The 15,775-nt window shown below is 49.0% G+C and overlaps 1 protein-coding gene across 2 annotated transcripts in view; it reads right to left on the reverse strand.

The window, feature by feature from the left end:
* The window catches only part of LOC137645791 (uncharacterized), a 273,902-nt gene that overhangs the window by 82,339 nt on the left and 175,788 nt on the right, over positions 1-15,775 (reverse strand). For both annotated transcript variants that reach the window (XM_068378731.1, XM_068378730.1), the window contains exons 9-10: positions 9,531-9,634; positions 9,102-9,222 (exon numbers count right to left, since the gene is read on the reverse strand). In XM_068378731.1, the coding sequence (XP_068234832.1) occupies positions 9,102-9,222; positions 9,531-9,634 (225 nt within the window). The remainder of the gene's footprint in view (positions 1-9,101; positions 9,223-9,530; positions 9,635-15,775) is intronic.

Genomic DNA, 15,775 nt, shown 5'->3' on the forward strand with positions numbered 1-15,775 from the left:
GGGCACTCCGGATGTCTCATAAGCCCTCCTAATGACCTCTCGCAACCAAAAGGAGTCCGTATTCCTAGACACTGCCTTCTTGACCAGTCCCGTGGAGATGAATAGGGAGGAGAGACCCAGGTGGTACCTGACTGTTCTACTCAAGTACTACCTGACTGCTCTTACCGGGCATAGGAGTAAGTCTTCTGGGCCCCCTGAGGAGGCTATCGCTGGAACAGAGAACTCCTCAAACCTTGAATCCACCACCGAAGAACGGAGAGAATCTAAACGAGAAGTCTTTCCACCCTTTGGAGTGGGAGACCTCGCTGGAGAGTCCGTGCAGTTCGCTCACCCTCTTGGAGGATGCCACGGCCAACAGAAAGACAGTCTTCACCTTGAGCTCCTTGTCGAAGATATTCTTCAGGGGCTCGAACGGGGGTGTCTTCAGGGAGTCTAAGACCCTGGCTACATCCCAAGAGGGGACCCTGGAGGCTTGTGGGGGCATGACTGCACGAAGTTGCAGAAAAACAAAGATAACTGATCCGAGGCACCTAAGTCCAGGCCTTTCAGCTTGAAGACCTGCCCCGGGGCAGCCCTAACTCTTTTGACTGCTGGTACCAAGACTTTCTTCTCCATCCTCAGGAAGATTAGGTAGTCTGCTATCAGGGGGATAGAAGCCTCCAGTGGCTTCACTCCCTTATTCCTACACCATTTACAAAAGGTAGCTCACTTGGCCTGATACATCGCGGCAAAGGATTTTTGCAAATAACTCGCAATGTAGGAGGCCGCTGAGCCCGAGAAACCATCTCTCTTCAGCAGGCACTCGATAGTCGCCATGCGTGAAGGGAGATTACCTGCAGGCTTTCGTGGAACCTTAGGAAGTGCGACTGACACAGGTGGTCTTCTCTTAGAAGAAGAGGCCACGGGGGATATGACCGTAGAGCCTGAAGGTCTGCGAACCACTCCCTCTTGGGCCACCACGGAGCCACGAGGGTCATCCTCGCGCCCCTGGGGCGGAGGAGTCTGTTCAACCCCTTCCTGAGGACCCCGAAGTGTGGAAAGGCATAAATGCCCATGTTGTCCTAGGAGTGCTGAAACACGTCTTCCATCTCAGCTCCTGGGTCTGGTACCGGGGAGCAGTAGACAGGGAGCTTTGTGTACAGTTTCGTCGCGAACAGGTCTATCACAGAGGAACCCCACCTCTCCAGGACTTCCCTGGCAACCTGAGGGTTCAGGGACCATGCGGTGCTTAGGACCTGGCCCTTCCTGCTGAGACTGTCCGCTATGACGTTTTGTTTTCCCGGAATGAACCGAGGTGTGAGGTCTATGTGTCTCCTTTCACCCCATTCTAGGATACTTTCTGTTATGAGGCAGAGCTCCCTGGAGCGAAGGCCTCCCTGTTTCTTGACATACGCCACCACTGTGGCGTTGTCGCACATCAGGGCTACCGTCCTGCCCTCTAGCTCCCCTTCGAAGATTGACAGGGCCCTCTGAATGGCCAAGATCTCTAGGACGTTGATGTGGAGAGCTCTCTCTGTCTGTGATCACTGGTCTTGTGCTGTGTGAGAGGCCAGGTGAGCGCCCCAATCCTCCTGGGAGGCATCCGTGAAGAACAACGTCTGGGGGGGGGGGAATCCGTCTGCGGGGTGCCCCGCCTGGAGTTCTCCGGCAGGAACCACCACTGTAGGGCCACCCTTCCATCGGGGGACAGTGGTGGGACTACCTGAGTGGGGGAACCGGTCTGACACCAGTGATCCTTTAGGTTCTACTGAAGGGGCCACAGTTTCATCCTGCCCTGAAGGACCAGTTTCTCTACGGAGGCCAGGTGACCCAGTAGCCTCTGCCAGTCCTTGGCCCTCATAGGAAGGCCCTGGAGGAATGCCCTGGAAATCTCCCCGAGGTTCATGATGCGCTCCTTGGAGGGGAAGGCCCTCTCCAAGGTCGTGTTCAGCTCCATCCCCAAGTATACCGTCTTTCTTACTGGTGTCAGCTGGGATTTCTCCATATTTACCATGATACCCAGCTCCCTGTAGAAGGCTAACAGAATGTCCTGTTGCTGCTCCAAGAGTCCCTCTGACACTGAAAGCAGCAACCTATCGTCTAGGTAACGCAGGAGTCGGAAGTTGTGTTTGTGCGCCCACTTCGACACCAGGGAGAACACTCTTGTGAAAACCTAAGGGGCCGTGGATAGGCCGAAGCATAAGGTGGTGAATTGGTAAGTTACCTGATTCCACTTCAGCCTTCATAGACTTGTTCAGGGCTGAGAGGTCTATCACGGCCCTCCAACCCACCGAGGACTTCTGCACTAGGAAGAGTCTGCCGTAAAAGCCCAGGGAGTTGTCCGACACCGGTTGACAGGGCCCTCTGAATGGCCAAGATCTCTAGGACGTTGATGTGGAATGCTCTCTCTGTCTGTGATCACTGGTCTTGTGCTGTGTGAGAAGCCAAGTAAGTGCCCCAATCCTCCAGGGAAGCATCCCTGAAGAGCAACGTCTCAGGGGTGGGGGGGGGGGGGAATCCGTCAGCGGGGTGGTCCGCCTGTAGTTCTCCGGCAGGGACCACCACCGTAGGGCCACCCTTCCATCGGGGGGACAGTGGTGGGACTACCTGAGTGGGGGAACCAGTCTGACACCAGTGATCCTTTAGGTTCTACTGAAGGGGCCACAGTTTCATCCTGCCCTGAAGGACCAGTTTCTCTACGGAGGCCAGGTGACTCAGTAGCCTCTGCCAGTCCTTGGCCCTCATAGGAAGGCCCTAGAGGAATGCCCTGGAAATCTCTCCGAGGTTCATGATACGCTCCTCGGAGGGGAAGGCCCTCTCCAAGGTCGTGTTCAGCTCCATCCCCAAGTATACCGTCTTTCTTACTGGTGTCAGCTGGGATTTCTCCATATTTACCATGATACCCAGCTCCCTGTAGAAGGCTAACAGAATGTCCTGTTGCTGCTCCAAGAGTCCCTCTGACACTGAAAGCAGCAACCTATCGTCTAGGTAACGCAGGAGTCGGAAGTTGTGTTTGTGCGCCCACTTCGACACCAGGGAGAACACTCTTGTGAAAACCTGAGGGGCCGTGGATAGGCCGAAGCATAGGGTGGTGAATTGGTAAGTTACCTGACTCCACTTCAGCCTTCATAGACTTGTTCAGGGCCGAGAGGTCTATCACGGCCCTCCAACCCGCCGAGGACTTCTGCACTAGGAAGAGTCTGCCGTAGAAGCCCAGGGAGTTGTCCGACACCGGTTGACAGGGCCCTCTGAATGGCCAAGATCTCTAGGACGTTGATGTGGAATGCTCTCTCTGTCTGTGATCACTGGTCTTGTGCTGTGTGAGAGGCCAGGTAAGCGCCCCAATCCTCCTGGGAGGCATCCGTGAAGAGCAACGTCTCGGGTGGGGGGGGGGTATCCGTCAGCGGGGTGCCCCGCCTGGAGTTCTCCGGCAGGGACCACCACTGTAGGGCCACCCTTCTATCGGGGGACAGTGGTGGGACTACCTGAGTGGGGGAACCGGTCTGACACCAGTGATCCTTTAGGTTCTACTGAAGGGGCCACAGTTTCATCCTGCCCTGAAGGACCAGTTTCTCTACGGAGGCCAGGTGACCCAGTAGTCTCTGCCTGTCCTTGGTCCTCATAGGAAGGCCCTGGAGGAATGCCCTGGAAATCTCCCTGAGGTTCATGATGTGCTCCTCGGAGGGGAAGGCCCTCTCCAAGGTCGTGTTCAGCTCCATCCCCAATTATACCGTCTTTCTTACTGGTGTCAGCTGGGATTTCTCCATATTTACCATGATACCCAGCTCCCTGTAGAAGGCTAACAGAATGTCCTGTTGCTGCTCCAAGAGTCCCTCTGACACTGAAAGCAGCAACCTATCGTCTAGGTAACGCAGGAGTCAGAAGTTGTGTTTGTGCGCCCACTTCGACACCAGGGAGAACACTCTTGTGAAAACCTGAGAGGCTGTGGATAGGCCGAAGCATAGGGTGGTGAATTGGTAAGTTACCTGACTCCACTTCAGCCTTCATAGACTTGTTCAGGGCTGAGAGGTCTATCACGGCCCTCCAACCCGCCGAGGACTTCTGCACTAGGAAGAGTCTGCCGTAGAAGCCCAGGGAGTTGTCCGACACCGGTTGACAGGGCCCTCTGAATGGGCAAGATCTCTAGGACGTTGATGTGGAGAGCTCTCTCTGTCTGTGATCACTGGTCTTGTGCTGTGTGAGAGGCCAGGTAAGCGCCCCAATCCTCTTGGGAGGCATCCGTGAAGAGCAACGTCCCGGGGGGGGGGGGAATCCGTCAGCGGGGTGCCCCGCCTGGAGTTCTCCGGCAGGGACCACCACCGTAGGGCCACCCTTCCATCGGGGGACAGTGGTGAGACTACCTGAGTGGGGGAACCGGTCTGACACCAGTGATCCTTTAGGTTCTACTGAAGGGGCCACAGTTTCATCCTGCCCTGAAGGACCAGTTTCTCTACGGAGGCCAGGTGACCCAGTAGTCTCTGCCAGTCCTTGGCCTTCATAGGAAGGCCCTGGAGGAATGCCCTAGAAATCTCCCGAGGTTCATGATGTGCTCCTCGGAGGGGAAGGCCCTCTCCAAGGTCGTGTTCAGCTCCATCCCCAAGTATACCGTCTTTCTTACTGGTGTCAGTTGGGATTTCTCCATATTTACCATGATACCCGGCTCCCTGTAGAAGGCTAACAGAATGTCCTGTTGCTGCTCCAAGAGTCCCTCTGACACTGAAAGCAGCAACCTATCGTCTAGGTAACGCAGGAGTCAGAAGTTGTGTTTGTGCGCCCACTTCGACACCAGGGAGAACACTCTTGTGAAAACCTGAGAGGCTGTGGATAGGCCGAAGCATAGGGTGGTGAATTGGTAAGTTACCTGACTCCACTTCAGCCTTCATAGACTTGTTCAGGGCCGAGAGGTCTATCACGGCCCTCCAACCCGCCGAGGACTTCTGCACTAGGAAGAGTCTGCCGTAGAAGCCCGGGGAGTTGTCCGACAACGGCTGGAGGGAGCCCTTGAGCAACATGGCGGATATCTCCACATGGAGGGCTTCCTTTGAGAGTAGTCCCGGGATGCAAGGTGTCTGCCCCAGGGTCTCTTACCAGGGGAGGGGTCTCGTTCAGGAAGGGGACCCGGTAGTCTTCCTTCAGAACACGCACTGTCCATGGGTCGGTTCCGAAATTCTCCCAACTTTGCCAATGTTTTGGAGGTATCCCTCCACCGGTGGCGGGGATAGTGGAAGGGGGGCCTCTCGCCCTACTTCCTCCTAGGGACCCGGGCTCCTCTGGCGCTCCTGGAGGAAGAGGACCTGGGCTTGAAGGGACCCGAGAATCCTTGAGGGGCCTTGAAGGAGGGCTGGTGAGAGGAGTCCCAGGACCTGCCTTCCTTAACGAGTCTCTCCATTGTCTGATCCCCCTCGTTCTCTGGAAACAGACCTTCCTCTTCCACTGGGGAGTTCTTAAGCAACCTGGGGTCTCTGTCCGGGATCCTTAAGCCAACTTAATGGCTTTGGTCCCAGACCGGAGAAGCTATCGGAAGAGGTTCAGGCCTGCTTCATTGGAGAGATCGTGGCTGTTATGGAAAGTGGCCACTGCCACAGACCACAAGTCTAACCAGGACATGGCATGGGACAGGGACCAAGCGGAGGCCTCCATCGACAGGGTCTCCTGTAACGAGAAGGCCAGGCCTTCTCGTTACAGGAGACCCTGTCGATGGAGGCGAAGTCCAGATCCCTGGGCTCTTCCGACTCACTCAGGTTGTTCAGGTCCTAGATCCAGGCTAGAACACCCCCGAACATTGACGTTTCCTCCGGTGTTGTATCCGGCAACACCAGATCCCCGTTGAACCTGCGGGGGTAGCCAAGGGCTCCCCTCAAGTGGGGAGACCCGTATCGAGGAGAGCCTCGGGGGGGGGGGGGGGGAGCCATCATGGGCTTGCCCGCCTCACTCGAACAGGGCCTCACCACACCTGGGGAGCTCACACCCCTAGGCTCCTGCTGCGGGGTCACTGGGGGACCCTTACCCACTTTCGACCGCACAGGGCCTGCCGCTGGGCGGGAGGCCAATGGACCGGCCGGAAACCCCCGGGAGTTGACCATGCGCTCCTCTCTCCTCTCGGGGACCCCCATCCCACGGGCAGTCCCTGCTGCGGAGGATGATGGGGCTCACATGTCAAACCTGTGGGGGTAGCCGAGGGCTCCATCCAAGCGGGGAGACCCGTATCGAGGAGCGCCTCGGGGGGGGGGGGGGGGGGGGGGGGCGGTAGCCGTCATGGCCCTGCCCACCTCACTCGAACGGGACTTCACCATGCCTGGGGAGCTCCCACCTCTAGGCTCCCTCTGCGGGGTCACTGCCGGACCCCTACCCATTCTTGGCCGCATGGGGCCTTGCCGCGCGGGGCCTGCCGCATGGGGCCTTCCGCATGGGGCCTGCCGCTGGGCAGGCGGCTGATGGACAGGCCAGAGAGTTCCGGGAGTAGACCACGGGCCCTACTCTCCTCTCAGTGACCCCCGTCCCATGGGCATCTCCTGCTGTATTGGAATGACGGAACCCCTACGGGCCTTCCTTGATGAATGGGAACTGCTATGTCTGCGATGCCGCCTGTTCCTCCTGCTCCTCTTGAGCCCCCTGCGCCTTCTCCTTACACGGGAGGAGGAACTCTCTGAGGAGGTCCCGTCTGAAGATCAGTCTCCGTCGGAGGAAGAAGGAGAACGCTTGGCTCTCTTCTTTTGTGAGGTTTGTCGTGTTGCAGGGTCACTGACCCAGTCTTCCCCATCACGGGATTGCCGACCCGACCGATGAGACGGTTCAGGGTGGGTGCATCTCACACCGAGGTCTCCTTCGTCCCAAGGCTGCTCGTCATCTATCGGCGAACTACCCGGTGTCCTTAGCACATTCGACCAGGGCTGTGGATCAACATCGGAAGAGCCCATCACACAACGCCCATGATATGAATCGCACGTTCCCGATGATGGACCTGGAACGGCACACAGAGAAGTCAGTTCGGTTACCGGGGTTACAGCCGGAACCGCTACCAAGGGGGGCACCTCCGCACCACGAGTTTGAGCTACAAACTCCTCAATGGAGGGGGTACCCACAAGGTGCAAGCACGAACACAAAGTCAATAACAAGGTGCCTTCCACAGGTGCCTCACCCGACGAAACGACGGGCTCAACAATCGGTTGAGGCCCGGCAACAGACTCACCTACAGGATGTAGGGGACTGGGGATAACCTTGGGGACTTCACCTGTACCGGAGTCGTCCTGGCAGAGGACGACTCTTCCAATGTTTCCCTCGACTTAGTACGTTTCTCCTTCTTGGCCTTCTTATTCTTCATCCCGACTAACTTTCTATTGCCAGTCGGGCCAAACAACGCATTCAGGGCAAGTAGCATCCTTCGCGCACCTTTGTCCCCGACACGTGGAACAAAGAGTATGCGGCTCAACCTCTCTCTTGGACAAGAAAGCGCCACACGCTTTCTCCGCAGAAGGCCCAGGGCAACGGCGATGAGCATCCACCACAGGGCAATGATACACACACAGGGAAAGAAAGGACACCGGAAAACACAAGGGAACACAGGGGACACGAAGAGACCACGTAGGAACCACGAGGAAAAAACGTGGGAATCACAAGGTCAGGGTCAGAACGCGAGTGAGGTTGAGACGTGTGCACGTAGCGACCGACCAGCGAGAACTGAGGACCTGAGGTCAAGATGGCGGCCAGCCCGGGCCGGGTCCCGGCCGGGCATTGTGAGGGTGAGAATTGAATCATTTTGGTCGAAGCGGAGTGGTTTTATACTAGTCCTATGAAAGTAGTTAGAGGTATTTCTTGTCGGAACATATATATATATATATATATATATATATATATATATATATATATATATATATATATATATATATATAGTAAAGAGTCAAAGGTGATATTTTTCTCTTATTTCATGAATATTATTGTTATGTTACTCTTGTACATAACTCTGGGGTTGAAAACTTCTGTTATCTACACATATTTGATGTACATATTGTTGTGCTGATTATTGTATATTCATGATTTTTTGGAAATAATGAAACACTACAGCTCTTTTTGCGTTTCCTTTATATGGGTCTACTGTTCACAATAAAACAGTGTACCTCCATTTTTAACCCTTCTTTTACAGACTTCGGTCTGATAGACTTCTGAGGACAAAGATTTTATTCACAGTGATTAGGACATTACAATTAAATTTCTTTCCTTCTATGTGAATTACCATTAACTATCTTGTGTCCACTGCTTGGGACTATCGTCCCAACTGCTACTTATCATGAGACTTTGTCCTTATATAGTTAGAGGGAATTAGAGGGAATTAGAAGAACTCAATGGGTTAAAAATTCCATCTGGCCACATCTAGGAATATAAATTCTCTGGTGCACTTCCATCAGAACGACATGGCTCGAGCCCAAAAAACGAATTTTGACAGAGGAAAAATCCATTTTTGGGTAAGATAGCCATGTCGTCCTGATGGACCCGCCCGTTACTTTTCATCCCCTCCCAATTCTCAGTGTGAGGTCTTGCATCATGTGATGGCTGCTCCTGGAATGGTGAACCAGGAAACGTGTCTATATTAGGACACTTGGATCGGAAGTTGTAACGGCTCTCTCGCGCAAGTATTGAATCCTATCCTTCAAGACAAGGTTAACTCTATTCGGGGAAGGATAGCCGTGGCTTGTTTTACACACCTCCCTGTTGAATACCCGAGATCTCTCAGGATATTTGCTCCAATTGATAGGACCCTGTGATAATTCTTAGGTTAAATTCTCTGGTATATCACTTGCAGAAATATCCAAAGTAGAAAGCTGCCTTTGAGGAACTTTAATCAGGACGACATGGCTATCTTACCCAAAAATAGATTTTTCCTATATCAAAATCCATTTGTTATGCAAAGCACTTTGTACTGAAATACAGTATATCTTACCATAATGCTGTACATCTTACTCCTGTGTTTATTTGGAAGCTAGATGATTCCTTCATCTAATAAAGAACTTATAAGCTATATGTAAACCAAAAAGATTCAAGGAAAATTCTGATAGCAATCATAAAAACCTAAAAAATAAACTTAACCTCAAGAAACTAAATTTACCATTGGAACCTGAAACACTCACCATTAGAAAGGGATGGACTGCGACTGCCAGCTTTAGGGCTAAATGGCCCAATGCCAGAACCCAGGGAGTTACAGTAATCTGTAGGTGATAATAGTGGCTGGACTGGTGAACACGAGGATCTCTGTTATAGAGAATGTAAAAGGCATCACAAAGTGGATATGCTAATCATGACAATACTATCCATATATACTATCCATTATACATTATGAAAAATATTATTGGCTGTACCTTTATGTATTTTTGTTTCACATAATGAAATTCTAAAATACTTATAGCATTTTCAATAAAAACAATATGCAGTATATAATATGGAGGAATCATTGCATGAACGCTCTCTCTCTCTCTCTCTCTCTCTCTCTCTCTCTCTCTCTCTCTCTCTCTCTCTCTCTCTCTCTCTCTCTCTCAGAATATTAGCTGCTTTTGACTAACCCTCTCTCTTGATGTGTTTTCTTCATTTTCTAAATTTATACTATTGATCTCAGCATCAGTGTAGTACTCTGAGGAATCCAACTGTTGTACTTTCTCCAGGGTAACTGTTTAGGAAACAGATAATTGAAAAAGGATTGAAATAACAGAATTCAGTCAACAAGAAATATATGACATTTAAAAAGACTAAATTGCAAAGGGTTCTCTACCAAATATGGGAATAAGTGCACAGCAATCATTTTAGTGTTTTTGGGCTCAAGCCATGTCATCCTGATGGAAGTTTCCTTTAGGCAGCTTTCTAAGGGATATTTAGCTATGGTGATACTCCCAGAGAATTGATGATAGGTATCCAGAATTCTAACTCCTGGCGCGCGTATCCTTAAGAAATTTCTTAAGGATATCGCATAATATCAGGGGACGTATTTCTTGATACGACACATGACAATCTTCACCCGAAATAGAGTTTTCACTCTGAGTGGGAAGAGTGGCGAAAATAAAGGGGAGCCGTCATCAAGGTTACCCGGTGGATCCCCTTCCCGTACAACTACAGCGCCCAACATGGCGACTCTCCCGCTTGCTCTCAGTGTTTGTGTTACTAATATTTATCATGCATTCTCCAGCATCTTCAGCCTCTGGAAAGTTGAGTATTTAATCTTTCCTGTGTATAATTTTTAGCTCCCTTCTCACAGCTAAATTAGCATAATTTAGATGTGTTTATCAGAGCTTAGCCGTCCACCAGAGGCATGGCGCCTCTGGTGGACGGCTAACGTTTGCCATATATGCCTTATTTAGTCAGTAGAACGATGTTCCTGGTAATTAGCTTTAATGAATTATAGCTATTTAGGCAAAATTATACTAGTGAAGATAAGATCATGCACGTATATTTCCTCTTCTATGAAATGTGTCAATAGTATACGATAGAATCTTGGTGACGTAGCGTAGCCGAGATCTCGACTCGCGCTGGGCTAGCCTAATGAGTTTTAGTATACTTTCGTACATTATCCCCGTTTATCCTCTTGTATCGTTTTATCAATTCAAGAGGAGATAGTATATCTCCTAGAATTATTTATATAATTCGATACTCGTCTCTTTTAGAGATTTAAGGGTAAACTCTACCTTCTCTCTGAGGGTCTCCATTAGGCGACAACCCTATCTTGGTCTTGCCATAGAGTAGTGTACTCCGGCTTGACCAGGCTAGTGTTTTTCTGTCTTCCTTCTTTGACAGTGAGTATCCCAGCTTTGAATTACGACAGTAACTCAGAGTATTCAGTCTTGATGTCAGCAACTCTACCGCTAGGGGAATAGTCACTCCCCTGCCGGTTTACAGTTGCAGACATAGGAAGCCTGGCTTCCCTAGTCCACAACCGAAAGTGGTAGTACATTGCCGCCACCTTCTCCCTTGTGGTCTAGAAGACATGTCTTGTTTTCGGCAAGGTCTTGGGCTGAGGAAATGATATTCTTCTGCCACCCAAGACGGCGCCGGTATAGAAATGATGTTTCTGAGTTTGTGACCGAAAGTGGGTGGCAATTGTGCTGCCTTCTTGCGACACGAAACACAAGACCCTTTTCTCTGTCCTTTAGCGATGGCCTTGCCGTCACAACATCTTTGGCCGGTATTCTACAATCTTCCCGCTTGCCGGGTGAATTGCGATGCCGGCCGGGCTCCTACATAGGAGGCTTGATTGCCACTTCGACCTTCCCCCTAACGGACGCAAGGCTTCGGGAAAGGTTGTGCCGGCCATGACGGCTGCTGGTGGGAGACCCTTATGACTTTGAGTGTTCCTCAGTCCTCTCTTGGACTACCATCCACAAACCCTGGAACCGGCAGAACAGCTGGCAACAGATTCTGTGGCTGGATGAAAGCTACAATTATACATTCCCCCCTTCCATTTGAACCCTCATTCTGGAAGAAAGCAGTAGGGACAGAGTCCCTACAACCCTATTTATTGTACTAAACTATAATAATAAGGTACTCTTCCCTCCATGCTTTCTCTCTCTCTCTCTGTTGACTAGTGCCGTCAGGTACTAGCGTAGCCGGCAGCATGCGAGCAGAACTACAGTATAAGATTATACAGTAGCCAGTATTTCTGCAGTATAGTACATACTGCAGGCAGAAAAATATAGTATATAATATACAGTAGTTGATAATTTCCAACATATTCTGTGTGTACTTTCGCAGTCCATTATTGAGACCAATTATAATATTGAAGTGAAGTATTCCTTCAATAGCCTGATGAGCCATAGGTCATCAGAACTTAATATTCTTACCCTACAATATTAATATTCCATTATGGAAGGGTTAGTGCTAGTATACACTAATTTTAGCTCTAGAGATTAGAGCTCTTCCACTCTAACTTTTCCTTAATAAGGAAATTCTAAATATTAATATTGAGGGTCACAGCAATTGTCTGGACAGGAGACAGATATGTGTCTTTCCTACTTTCTTTCTAGCTTACTATCCTAAGCTATAATGATAATAGTAATGCCATTTTATGCATGAACATAGAAATATAAAATTAATCAAGTGTGATAAATTACTCCATACTCATTTCACTTTCCTTTCTTTACAGGAGGAGACTAAGGTGAAGTGTGAGGTGATGTACTGTAACCACAAGAGTAAGAACTTTTGTGGTCACACCATGTGCAGGTCTCATGCCCCCTGCTTCATCGCAACTGAAACCTTGAGATACTGGGATCCCAAGGACTGCAACGTCTGCTCGCCCTTGATGACCGAGGGTTCCGGTGATCCCAAGTCGACGGAGTTGAGGGATGCTGTGAGAGAAAAGCTTCGGAAATGGGTACGAGGGTTCCAGAAGAACTCTCCGGGACCGTACCTACCCAGTGAACTTATGAGAACCATGCTGTTCCCGAAGGCAACAGCTGATGCCGTCGTACCTCACGCACGACCCGGGCCTCTTTGCATCCAGCTCGCAATTGAGGCCGACATCAACGAAGCTCTGAAAGGCATGGACATCCATCAGGAGAGGATGTCTGAAGTGTCCTCGGACACCAAAAAGGATCTCCTTCAAGAGGATCCTAAAGAAGAGGTGGCCCAACCACCTGGAGGAGACGAGGATCTCGAGTCGACGGAAGTGAAGGACCCTCTTCTGTCTGTGTCGGCATTCCAGGCTGTGCCGTCAACGTCTTCGGCTCCTACCCCTCCGCTAGACCCGCTGGGTCAAGCAGTTATGGCCCAGATCACGATGCTAATGGACTCTCTACTTAAGGAAAACGTAGATATGCGGAAGGAACTCCGTGAAGCAACCCGCATAGTCACTTCCTGTGGGTCTTTCAAGTGACCTAAAGTGTCTGACCTGCCACCATGCTCCGAAACCAATCCCTAGAGGTATGCAGAGTTTATGCCCATTACGAATGGGAAACTCTACATTTCGGAGAAGATGGGGGCCATCCCCCTGGACGACATCCAATTCAGGCCAAACTTTGCGGCTTACCAGGAATGTTTCATCCGGCTGAAGAGTGAGCCGGCGTCTAAGGAAGAGATGGAACCAAAGGAAGTCATGGTTTTCGACCACGACAAGGCACAGGCTCTCTTAACGAGTAGCCTGAAGAAGGCAGGGTTTACCAACTCTAGAGTTTCTGCACTGAGCAAGAAACACCCTACTTTTCTTGCTCCTTCTTCAAGAGCTTTCCTCTTCTTGTCAAAAGCTCTCCAAAGTGTGCTGAAGGCAATTGATGCATGCAAACCATGTCCTACACTGGAGGAGTGTAGGCCATTGTCTCTGGCCTTGCCCACGGATGAGAAGGATTGGAAGGAGGTCCACCTAACTCGATGCGGACATTGTAGGACAGCAGTTCAGCGAGAACCTCCTGAAGTTGTCGGACGTTCTCCTGATTGATTGATTGATTGATTTAAGAGTTTTCAGGCATCCTGACATCCAAGGTCATTGACGCCGGTAACATTTAATTTATGCATACAAAAATAAAAGATAAAATAAAATAAAAAATAAAAGAGTATTCAATTAAATTCATAAAAGTTGAATGTCATAAAAGTTAAATAGTTTTCAGAAGACCTGCTTCTGAAATAAATCTAAAAATGCCACTTGCATGGTAGGACACATCATTTCCTAGAATCTTGGCAAGGATGAACCTGCCACCCTCACCTCGAGCCTCAAACAAATATCTATTCCTTAAGTTGTTATAATTGGGGCATTCGGTCAACAAATGCCTTACTGTTAGAGGTACTAAACAGTCGTCACAATACGGTTGCTGTTGGCCCTTCAGCAGAAACTCGTGTGTCAACCGAGTGTGACCAATACGGAGACGACAAAGAGACGTCTCCCATTTTCGGGGCATCATATTATACCTCCAAGGAGATATGTCATTTGTTACCTCTCGCATTTTATTCCCATCTAGGCTATCCCATTGCTGTTGCCATTTATTGCAAACCAATTTCTTGATGTCAGGTAAGAAATCATTACAGGGAATGGGATACCTTCTTGGCAGCAACTCGGATGCAGCCTTCTTAGCCAGTGAATCTGCCTTCTCATTCCCAGACACACCTACATGTGCTGGAACCCAACAAAATTGAACTGTTATACCTCTCCGTCCAATAATAAAAAGCCATTCTAAAATCTTTAAAACTAGAGGGTTATTAGAATTAAAAACTTCTATAGCTTGAAGGACACTCCTTGCATCACTAAAAATTGTAAAATTACCCTCCTTCTCTAACGCTATTTTCTCAATAGCGGTTAATATGCCATACAGTTCGGCAGTAAATATGGAAGCGGTCAGAGGAAGTGCACCTCTACAATTAAAACCATTACTATGTACTCAAAATCCAACGCCAGCATCAGATTTGGAGCCATCAGTATAGATAAAAGTTGATCTTCTATGTTTTTTAACATGTTCATTAAAAAGAGACCTGGCTTCTAGGTATGACATATTCTTCTTATGTCCAATAAAATATTTACAAAAAGATATCTCTGGTAACTTCCATGGAGGCATTGATGATACCTTAAATGGAAGTACCTTATTTCTAATTATATCCAGACTATTTAATAATCGTTTCACCCGAAAGCCATAAGGTTGAGGAGATTTTGGGTGCAACTCAAAGTATGATGCGTGTCTTACAAGGCTTGCAGTCTGAAAGGCTAGAGAGTTAGGGAGTCTTTGCAATCTAAACCAATACCGAATAATGGAAGACATTCGGTAAAGGTCTAGAGGTAACTCTCCAGCATCAACAAGGAGACTTGGGATAGGCGAGGTTTTAAAAGCTCCAGTAGACAATCTAATACCTGCATGATGTATTGAATCTAATATTTTTAACCGGCTTGGGGTGGCTGAAGAATATATTTCACAACCATAACTAATTTTGGAAAAAATCAAGGCCTTGTATAATTTTATAGTAGTATTGCGGTCTGCCCCCCATGATGTATGGGACAATACTTTTAAGATATTCAGAGCTCCAACACATTTAGCTTTTAACGCTTTTAAGTGAGAAACCCATGTAAGCCTACAATCAAATATCAAACCTAAAAATTTAGCTTCCCTTGCACATGGTATCCGTTGACCTTTAATGTATATATCCGGGTCTGGATGTACTCCCCGAATACGACAAAAATGGACAATGGTAGTTTTACTTGTCGAGAACTTAAATCCATTCATGTCAGCCCACTGGATAATTTTATCAATAGAGAGTTTGATTTTTCTCTCAACCATTGCCATTCTAGTGCCAGCAAATGATATTGAGAGATCATCCACAAATAATGTTGAGAGAACATCCCGGGGAATGGCTGAGGATATCCCATTAATTGCTAGTGCAAAAAGGGTCACACTCAGCACACTACCCTGAGGAACTCCTTCTTCCTGGCACTTACTCTCTGATAGGTCAATACATGACAAGGTACCTGTCTGGACATGAAAGTGTGTGGGCTCTCCTGTATTAAGGAGTCCCTTATCTTCATTTTCCACAATTGATGATATGATATTTCCCCTCGTGTTTGCTAAAACATCACCCCACAAAGGATGTCTACCATTCAAATCTCCAAGTAAAAGAAAAGGTTGAGGGAGTTGTTGAGTCACCTCCACTAAGTTATCATACAGAATGTTATCATTTGGAGGCAAGTACAGAGAACAAATTGTATATTTTCGCCCTATGTCAATCCGTACAACCACTGCCTACAGAGGTGTACGAATAGACAGAGAAACTTGGGGAACATCTCGACGAACGTATATGAGACTTCCGCCATGGCTCCCCACTTGGTGATCAAATGGTGTCCTATAACTAA

The sequence above is a fragment of the Palaemon carinicauda genome, chromosome 8, assembly GCF_036898095.1.
Source record: "Palaemon carinicauda isolate YSFRI2023 chromosome 8, ASM3689809v2, whole genome shotgun sequence".
In the NCBI taxonomy this organism is placed as follows: domain Eukaryota; kingdom Metazoa; phylum Arthropoda; class Malacostraca; order Decapoda; family Palaemonidae; genus Palaemon; species Palaemon carinicauda.